At 42.1% G+C, this 9294-nt stretch overlaps 1 protein-coding gene across 4 annotated transcripts in view; it reads left to right on the forward strand.

Annotated features, from left to right (window-relative positions):
- The window catches only part of MPPED2 (metallophosphoesterase domain containing 2), a 167947-nt gene extending 159141 nt beyond the window's left edge, over positions 1-8806 (forward strand). For all 4 annotated transcript variants that reach the window (XM_036427372.2, XM_045577597.1, XM_036427371.2 and 1 more), the window contains 3 exons: positions 1921-2036; positions 5073-5186; positions 7958-8806. In XM_036427372.2, the coding sequence (XP_036283265.1) occupies positions 1921-2036; positions 5073-5186; positions 7958-8076 (349 nt within the window). In that variant the 3' untranslated portion in view covers positions 8077-8806. The remainder of the gene's footprint in view (positions 1-1920; positions 2037-5072; positions 5187-7957) is intronic.
- The last annotated feature ends 488 nt before the right edge of the window (positions 8807-9294 follow it).

The raw sequence follows: 9294 nt of genomic DNA on the forward strand, positions 1-9294 counted from the left end.
GCTAAGACAGTTCCCAGGCAATTCGGATGCTGTTACCAAAACAAAGAGGAAAAAGCCGAACAGGCAAAACCATTGGTGTCCACTGCACCATCTTACTGCTGTCCATTTCACCATCTCATTGCTGGATTTCAGAACCATACCATAGATATATTATTCTAGTTGAGAAGGCATTTGGCTTTAAGCAACAAAACACTCAACCTTGAAAGAGTACAGAAAAAGGGTCGCCCACAGCCAGAAAGTTGGAAGTTAATTCAGGTAGTATATAAACAGGAATTGCATGGTGGTTAAGAGTATGTGTTTTGGAACCAGTCTGCTTGGGTTTATATCCAATCTATTGGTTGTGTTTACTTGAAATCTCTGGGCCTCAGTTTTCTCATCTGTAAAATGGGGTTAATCATAGTACCCACATCATGAACTTGTTGTGAGGTTTAAATATGTAAATACAGATAAAGTGCTTTATAGTACAATGACAAACATTCAATAAAAAATAGCTTTAATAATTATTATTATTGTTATAGTATTACTATTGTTATTACAAATAACTTCCTGAGGATGGCTTAGGAACTTGGAAAGCAGTTAGGAACCAGATACTTAATTGGTTTCTCTTTTTCTCACAGTCTCTATCTCTGGAACTTTCTCTCTCAAACCTCATCGGGGAACTGAGATTCTCACCTGTAACATGGACTTTTACATGGCTTTTAGTTGCCTTGACCACATGTCCACCACCAAATAAATGCTGGGTCAGAGTTTTCCGAGTTCAGAGTCTTGAGAGAAGCTGATTGGTCTGGGCCAAGACTGGCTTTGAATAAGAATGCACCTTGTGTAATTAATTAGCTGTGACTGCCCAGGTGACTTTGTACTCAGGGCTTACCTCTTTCGGTAGGCATGGAAGAGGCAGCTTAAGCTGAAGGAGGAAAGGCTAAACCAGAAAATTGGCCAACTTGTCTTATATGTACGCTGTAGCAAATTGGAATTTTCCTATAGCCCAAAAGAATCGGTTTCAAAAACTAATGGTTATAGCTAGGTGTTTGGGAATAGGACAGCATTGGGAACTGCTCTGTTCTGATGTCATTTAGCCTGTGGTATTTAGCCTGACCAATTTGCAGAAAAATTGGTCATTCTCCTGTTAATGATAAATGGTAGGGACATTTTCAGTCCAGTTAGAAATGCTCATTGGATGGATAAAAATACTTACCCCACCCCGAGGAGCATTGATCCCAGAACCTCATTTCTAGAAATACAAGTTCCTAGGGGTGGAGGGGCCCCTGCTCACACTCACTGTCAGGAGAGTAGATTCCAGAGTGACCAGGGATGCCCCCAGAAATCTTCCCTTTGGTAACAGGAAGAAAATTCCACCTTGGCCTTTTGTTCACTGTGCCCCTTCTCACCCCTGAGCCCCCATGTTTTTCCCAGCATTCCCAGTCCAAGGTGTTCTCTACATACAGTGGTTTCTGCCTTCAGAGCACTTGTCCCTCTCTCCAAGGACTTTAGTGAGCATCTTTCTGGGGAAGTAGTTCCACAGTGATGGGGAAAGAGGTATTGACTGATGGAATGTCTTAGCTCTGAGGCATTCCAGGAAGGGTGGGAATGCTTCGGATTTGGGCGGAGCATCTTAGGAAGCCATGAAGTTTGGGGGAAGACAAAGCATTGTGAAGATTTTGATGGAAGTCTGCTGGGAAAGTCTCCACCTCAAAGACTAGTGTGCCCCTTTCTAGTTGAACCATTTGCAGGCTCCACACCGGCTCTCCAATGGATTGGTTTTGAAGCGGTCAACAAAAAAGCATCCCGCTGCCAGGGCCAACCATCAAAAGGAGAAAAGAGAGCCATGCAAACCTGGGGGAATGTGCGAGAGAGGGATATTGCAGGACAGAAAGGGGCACTGCTGGCCTGATGACATACATGTGTGTTATCTCCCCCAAGGACCCCGTGGTTTAATGGATGGGGCTTTAACCTACCCAGAGGTCAGTCTCTGCTGGACAAATGGAACCTCATTCCTGAGGGCATCGACATTCTCATGACACATGGACCTCCTCTAGGTAAGTGAAGCAAAGGTTTTCCTTTTGTGGTACAAGACACCTTTTTTCCCCAGGCATAATGAATAAATGTTTCAGGGACATAATATTGTTTAAGTGACTACAAAAAGAAAAGTGTGGATGTCTTTAAAGAAGCCCAGTATGATAATTAAACTCAGCAGTTCTGCTGGGCTTACAGGTGTTCTTGAAATTAAATTTTTAAGTCAGGGAAAATCAAATGAGTATGGAGCGCCACAGTCTTTTGAGCTCGATAATTTATTTTAAGAAGTGTATTCACTTTGGAGTAAGGGGATGGGGAATGGAAGGAAGACAGGAATTTTTCAATCATGGGGCTTTTGCTTGGTAGTGAAATGAAGGAAACTTTTGCGTAAAGGAGCTCTTTATTTTTTCCCCCATATCATAGTATACTTGGGAAATCTTTAAAGTTTGCTGATTATGTGAGAAAAGGACCTTTTCATTATTTCTTTTGGCTAAGGTGTTACATGTTAGATTGAATTTTACTTAAGGATGCTCAGCCTCTACATATATGGAGCCCGCATCCAGGTGTAGATTGCCTGGGTGCTTCCAGGCCACCTTTGGTTACCCAGATTATAGGTCAAAAGGCAAAAGCTGACCATTTAATTTACATAATATCCTCTATTTATTCATGAGCTTGTGAATGGTATGGCTTAGCCACACAGATTTTTCCAAACATGACTACCACCTTAACCCCCCATCTACTCAGGACCCTCCCTCGTCAAACTAAGTTGTGCTCAGAAAGTTCAGGTGCTTCCCTTTTAGTAGGAGAATTTTCTTTCCAAATTGTGGTAAAAACAAACAAACACATACCCTCTTAGCAAATGTGTAGGTGTACTAGAAAAGTTTTCTCAAGCACATTGATTTGGAAAGTGGAGGCTGGGGAACACTTACTACAGAAATAAGTGATTTTACCAACTTTTTCCCTGTGGTTTGGGGTCCTTACCCATGTCACTTTCACTTTCTTCCTCTATGAGCCCCCAAAATAAAAATCTTAACAGTCATCCCCTTATAAGAATTTAATCTTTGTGGATATTTTCGCCAGCAAACAGCTGAGTGCTGCTTTCCCACCATTACAGTGTTCTGTGTGCCACAAGGACATGGCAGAAGGGCAAGCCAGGCCATGAGCTGGTGGCACATTTCAATGCTGGAAAAGCAGGAGAAGGGCGCCAGGTCTGTTGCAGATGGGCGAGCGTAGATTTGTACACTTCTATCGTTTTCAGTGCTTCAGAACCACCACGCCCATGCTTTTTCCCTCTTCCAGAGTACCCCATCCCATAGTTTAAAAGATTTTACTTATGTACAATCTTTATCAAGTCAAAACTAATTCATTTCCATATTTTGCAACATTAGAGACTACAGCTGTAAGTTGCTGTAGTGAAATATCTGAGTTACCCAGTGAGATCCTCCAGCGATGGCATCCCAGCCAACTTGGTGCTTTCCCCAAGCAGCCTAGTTGGGTACAGGCATGATTCCCCATTGGCTGTTTACTGAAAGGGACTTGGGCATCCTCAGCATTTACATGCCTGAAGTTTTATTCAGAATATAACTTTGGACAGATGGAGTGATCCACAGATTTCATTAAGTCATTAATCTTGGTGCAAAAGTAAGTGGCAATATCAGTGAGTCTGAATTCTAGCCTCCTAAGAATTCAGGTGTCCTTATAAGTGAGGCTACCATCTCTCTCTTTGTAGTAAAAACGAAGTGTCCAGAGAGTGGCTGTAGAGTCCAGTAAACTCTGGAGTTCCAAAATAAAAGTACAGTGATTGGAATTGTTATGCAAATGCTGGATTGGGAGGTGGGAGTGGGGGTTGGAGGTTGACCTTGAAATTTCCCGTTGGGGGAGGGGAAGCCACCACAATATAGGACTTTACTATTATGTTGTGAGCAAGGTGTTTTCTCTGGATATTATATATGAAATGAGATCTCTACCCCCTTCAAGAAAAACACATCCACGAAAGAACAGGGAATATGCCAGCCAGTTGCTGTGAACTAAGAACTTTCTCCTCTCATTAACAAAGTTTAAAACCCACGATAGGGTTTTTGTGGGGCCCCCACTTTTATCTGATGTTCTTCCCAGACTCTCTAGCCATTGCCCACACTCCAGGGAATGTGTCTTTGCAGAGATGCTAAATCTTCATTTCCCCAGTCTCGCCAAAGTGGGATAAACTTGTCTGTCCCTTTGTGCTGGATCATTTCTAAATAATAGAAATCACCTAATGGAGGTATGGAATGGATTCCCACTGATTATGATTTAGCCTTTCATCCCACCTGCCTTCTTGATGCCCCATCCTGTTGAGGCATGTGGATCATAATCATTCAAATAGCTGACTTTTGCTATAAATGATGTCAGTTTTTATGGATTTTCTGCATTAAGTGTAGAACTAAGTGGCTTTTACATAAGGATAGGCAATTAGCCCTGGCGCCCTGCTTGCCATCGCAAGGTCACCATTGTTGCCTATCGTTAGAGAGGAGGCTGGAGGAGGAGGAACATGGCATTCCCAAGCTTAGGTCATCAGAAACCTCGAAGGGTTAAGAGTCGATGTGTCTAAAGAGAGCAAGGTATCCTGTGGCCAGTTGGCAGGCAGTGCCTCCCACATTGTCTTCTCCGAATTATCTTGGAAGTAAACTGCTAAGGTATAATCAAAAAGGAAAGGAACGGAATTGGGAGACAAAGAGATATTATGGAACTGCCCGGAATAAATGTCATTGGGCCCATGAAGAAGATTTGAAACCCATGGTTGAATAAATCAAATCCCTCACAAGGGGGGGCGGGGGGAGTTAATTAACAGGAAGCGGGGGGGGGGGGGGAAGAAAAAGGAAACCCCAAAATTTTTTTTTCAAGAACCTAAAGAAGACAAAGTGATGAGTGAAAGTCCTTAAAAGCCATTGTGAGCTTTAATGGGGAGGCTAGGATTACAGATAATGTAATAAACCTTCTGTGAGTTATGGCTTCCTGAAAGTCTAAATGAAGCCTTACCTGAAGAAAGAAAATGAAGAGTATTGATTGCATTTTGCCCTTAGGTTTTCGAGACTGGGTTCCAAAGGAGCTTCAGAGAGTGGGCTGCGTGGAGCTCTTAAACACAGTGCAGAGGCGAGTCCGGCCCAAGCTCCACGTGTTTGGCGGAATTCACGAAGGTAAGACCAGAAGAAAGGAGTTCATGACATGTTATGTCATGACCCGTGATCTCCTTCCACAGTGGGGATCTTGGCCGCCCGGGGAGTCACTGGAGCAGTGGTTTTCAAACTCTTTCTACCAGCGGAACCCTTTCATCACATAAAATGTTAGGAGAAACACCTGAACATAAGCTGATAAATATTTTATATGGAGCCACTCTATTTTAAACAGAGAGAAGGAACCAGGTGTCTGGCCCACCTTATATTGGTAGAAAACCCAGACTTCTCCCAGACAGCTTCTGGGGTTTGGGGTTCTGATGATGAATTTTTGTAACTACTGCAGTAGAACAGCCGTGAAGTATAAGTCTTCAAGCTTGTTAGACTACTAATAAATAACTCCCATGGCCTCTTCTTACTTTTGCATACCGAGTTTCACAGCAACTTAGGAAAACAAGACAGTCTTCAAAAACTAACCAGCATGACTCAGTGGTTGAGCATGGATCTGTGAACCAGGAGGTCATGGTTCAATTCCTGATCAGGGCACATGCCTGGGTTGTGGGTTTGACCCCATGTGGGGGGAATGCAGGAGGCAGCCAATCATTGTTTCTCTCTTGTCACTGATGTTTCTATCTCTCTCACCCTCTCCCTTCCTCTCTGAAATAAACACACACACACATACACACAGGCTTTGGACATGCAGAGAGAGCTGTAGAACGAAGTGGCAGGTACCAGTACATTTGCACGTAGAAATTTTCTTGCTAACCTCAGGAAACCATTTCAGACTTCTCAGAAATCGTTAGCACTATTAGCTCCGGCTGAGGTTAAACAGAATAATTAAATCTCCCCTAAATGGGAACTGGTCCAGTTACCCGTTTTCTGCTTTTCCGAGTAAGCTGGAGTCAAGTTCACGGAACTTGAAAGGGACCTTCACTAGGTTTTGTCTGTCCTCCGTTTTTGCAAACCAGTGGGAACTGAGCCCTCTTTCCTGGGCCTTTGATTTTCTGGCCCTGCTGCACTCTCCCAGTTACACACGTCTTGTGCATAGGGTATGTGTACTGAGGCAACCACCATATTCTCTCCATCTCCTGTGCATAGCTGTTCTCTAAAGTTATTCAGAAATCTGCATTTGAGGTGTTTAGGTCTGTGTGCCCGACGAAGCAAAAACAAACCCACAAATATGTTTGCTTTTCAAAGCCCACAAATCCAGTGCCTTCCTGGTTTAGGCAGATAATAAAGAGCATATTGGAAGCCATTCTACTGAGGCCAGAGAGAGTAAGCGAGCTCCAAGGGCAAGCCCCAGCTGAGTGGATAGAAAGCAGAGGTGCAGCTCCCCAAGGGTGGTGTCACCCTGCCCTGACTGAGCTGTGGGAGCACACCTCTCTCTAAGGCTTGATGCATGATGTGGGGTTGGGGACATGGGAGTTCATGTCTAAACAGCATTTCTAGGGGCAGTGATAAAGTTTGGATTCCTGCAGCATGCCTATGGGTTTGCATTTCAGCTTTTTTTTTTTTTTTTTTTTTAATCATTTATTAGCTTTAAACTATCCAGACAATTGGGGAATTCCACTGAAGTCCCAAAATAATAACCTTGCTTAAAGAGAAAAGAGATCATATTCAAATAAACTTGTCTCGATTTTATTCGCTTAAGACAGCCAAAGAGGGCAGAGAGAGGGCAAATACCAGCCTCTTGATGGAGAGAGATAACAAGACTTTCTGACCCCAGAACTAAACAGTGCACAGTTTAAATGCCTCTTTTCTTTTCTTAAGAGAGTTTTCCATTGACCCTCATTAAGCTCTCCACAGGCTCACTTGGAGAAATTGTAGCAATTTGAAAGGGAGAGAGAGACGAAAAAAAAAAGAAAAAGAAATCCTTTTCAGTTATTTCTGTAAGTCCTGGTCATTTTATTTTTGCAAAGGCATATTTTTTAGCGCCGTGAAGCCTGATAGCAACATAGAGTTACACACTTCATTGCAGTGGCTCTCAGCAAACAAGGTAGCCAGGGAAATGTGCAAATCTGCAAACATGCTGAAACTTCCAACGTGTTAAACATTATAAAAGGATTTGTACATACCAAAGACCCAGAGAAACTGTCCTAGCTCTCTTCCAGTAGGTCACAGGGGATTTACTGCCCATGGGAAGTGTTTTAGTGTAAGCTGGTGTCCAGGTGAGCTTAAGAAGCTGTGTCTTATGTGATGTTCCTCCCAGTCACTTGGACCTTTGATTACTTGACTCTTGAATGAAATGGAATTCAGATCCAAGCCACACAGTTCAAGTAAGATAGGGCCCCTTCTTGTTTTCTTCCTTGGAGGCAGTGTAGATATTATTTCATAGCCTCCTCTCCTCCTTCATTCGTCTGGAAGTCTAGTGGGGTGTGGGTGGCTGTGTCCCTGAGTTTATGTTACTTATTCAGCCCCTAGAACTCAGCAGTTCTTGGGCATAAGGCTTTGAAATGAAAATCCTATTCTGAAAAGAGGGGGAAATTTTTTTATATTTTTACATTCTCCCTAGTAAAGGCATTTGACAGCCCTTTTCCTGACAGATCTAGTATTTAAATAAGGGAGGTGGGAGGAGACACTTTTCTTTGAAGTAGAGAATTCTCCTTTTTAAGAAAGTAGAATAAAATCTGGAGGCCGCTTCTGAAAGCAATTATGTCTGAGGAGGCTCCAGTGAATGTCGTCTCACTTCCCACTGGCAAAGATTGTTTTTGTTTTGTTTTCCTTGCCTGATGGCCCTGCATTGAGTCACTGTTATCTGTGTATATGGCAGTAAGCGTGACACTGTCTCCCCACAGGTTACGGCATCATGACCGACGGTTACACAACCTACATCAATGCCTCAACGTGTACAGTCAGCTTTCAACCGACCAACCCTCCAATTATATTTGACCTTCCAAACCCACAGAATTCCTGAAGCTCTGGATGCCCAACTGGAATGTGAAGGAAGGTCTATAAACTGCCATTTTTTCTAATTATACATTTACATTCTCTGACTTTGTTTATTTCCAAATCCTGTGAGTTCTTTTTGTAAATTGCTGGAACAACAACAACAAAAAATGATACTAGAGGTTGTGCTTCTTCTTTATTATTATTATTTTTTAATGGGGTATCCATTTGAAATCAGAGGAGCATTGTGAATTTGTAAAATGACTTCTGTTTTCTCAAAGGCCACGCCATTGTAAATTGTTAGTGCTCGCCAAAGGACAGCCAAGCTTTCTTTTTAAAAGGTGATAAAAAAAAAAAAAAGTCTTATTTTAATATGCTTTAAGCTGGAAGAAAGAAGAAAACAGGTAGGCAGTGTTTTAAAAACCAACCAGATTTGCACAACTGTTTAAGAGTATTGTTTGAACTGTTTTATTATTTTATTATGTTCTGTTATTATTGTTTTCTTGGTCATGCTTCTTTTCTGCAGATGGGGCCCAGATTTATGTGAATCTTTCAACAAAAGAAATAGGCTTCCCCTCACACTCTCCCTCGAAAGAAAGTTGTGTCAAGGGAAGAAACCAGCCCACGTTTTAAAGGATGGCTTAGCTAGTGAGATCCATACTGTGGCTATACAAGGCCTCCTTGTTTGTTGCTTTTAAATTATTTTAGCTTTAAGAATATGGAAATGGAATCTGTCAAGAGCAGGTATTTCATGCAGTGCAGAAAAAGAGTGTGCAAGACTCCTTTTTAAATATGGGTTTATATATATATATAAGTATTTTTTTGTGTATTATGACTAAGTTAGGAGTTTACTATTGCCAAGGATGGTAGAGCTGCAAGGGATGCTGTATAGCAAGGCATCCGAAGGCTGAGGAGCTCACACACTTTCTCAGAACTCAAGGTCTTAAAGAGCTTGAGTCAAATCTAGGTACAGTTACAGGCGTGTATAGACTTAAATGGATGCAATGGAAGCTAACGAAAATAAGGCTTAGTTGTCCTTTATATTTAAATGCCCTGAATTGTCTTCTTACTTCCTCTCCCTCCCCCCATTTTGCACTGTGTGTCGATGCAATCTTCGCTAGCACAAAATATTGTCGCTAATAGTCATTTCTGTTTTCCCATTGTAAATGCTGTTGAGCTTTATTCTATTTTATGTTACCTTGTTAATGAAATTTAGGAAAGCAGCTGTTTCTTTAAATTTATTGTG

This window comes from Pipistrellus kuhlii, unplaced genomic scaffold (genome assembly GCF_014108245.1).
Source record: "Pipistrellus kuhlii isolate mPipKuh1 unplaced genomic scaffold, mPipKuh1.p scaffold_m20_p_9, whole genome shotgun sequence".
NCBI lineage: Eukaryota > Metazoa > Chordata > Mammalia > Chiroptera > Vespertilionidae > Pipistrellus > Pipistrellus kuhlii.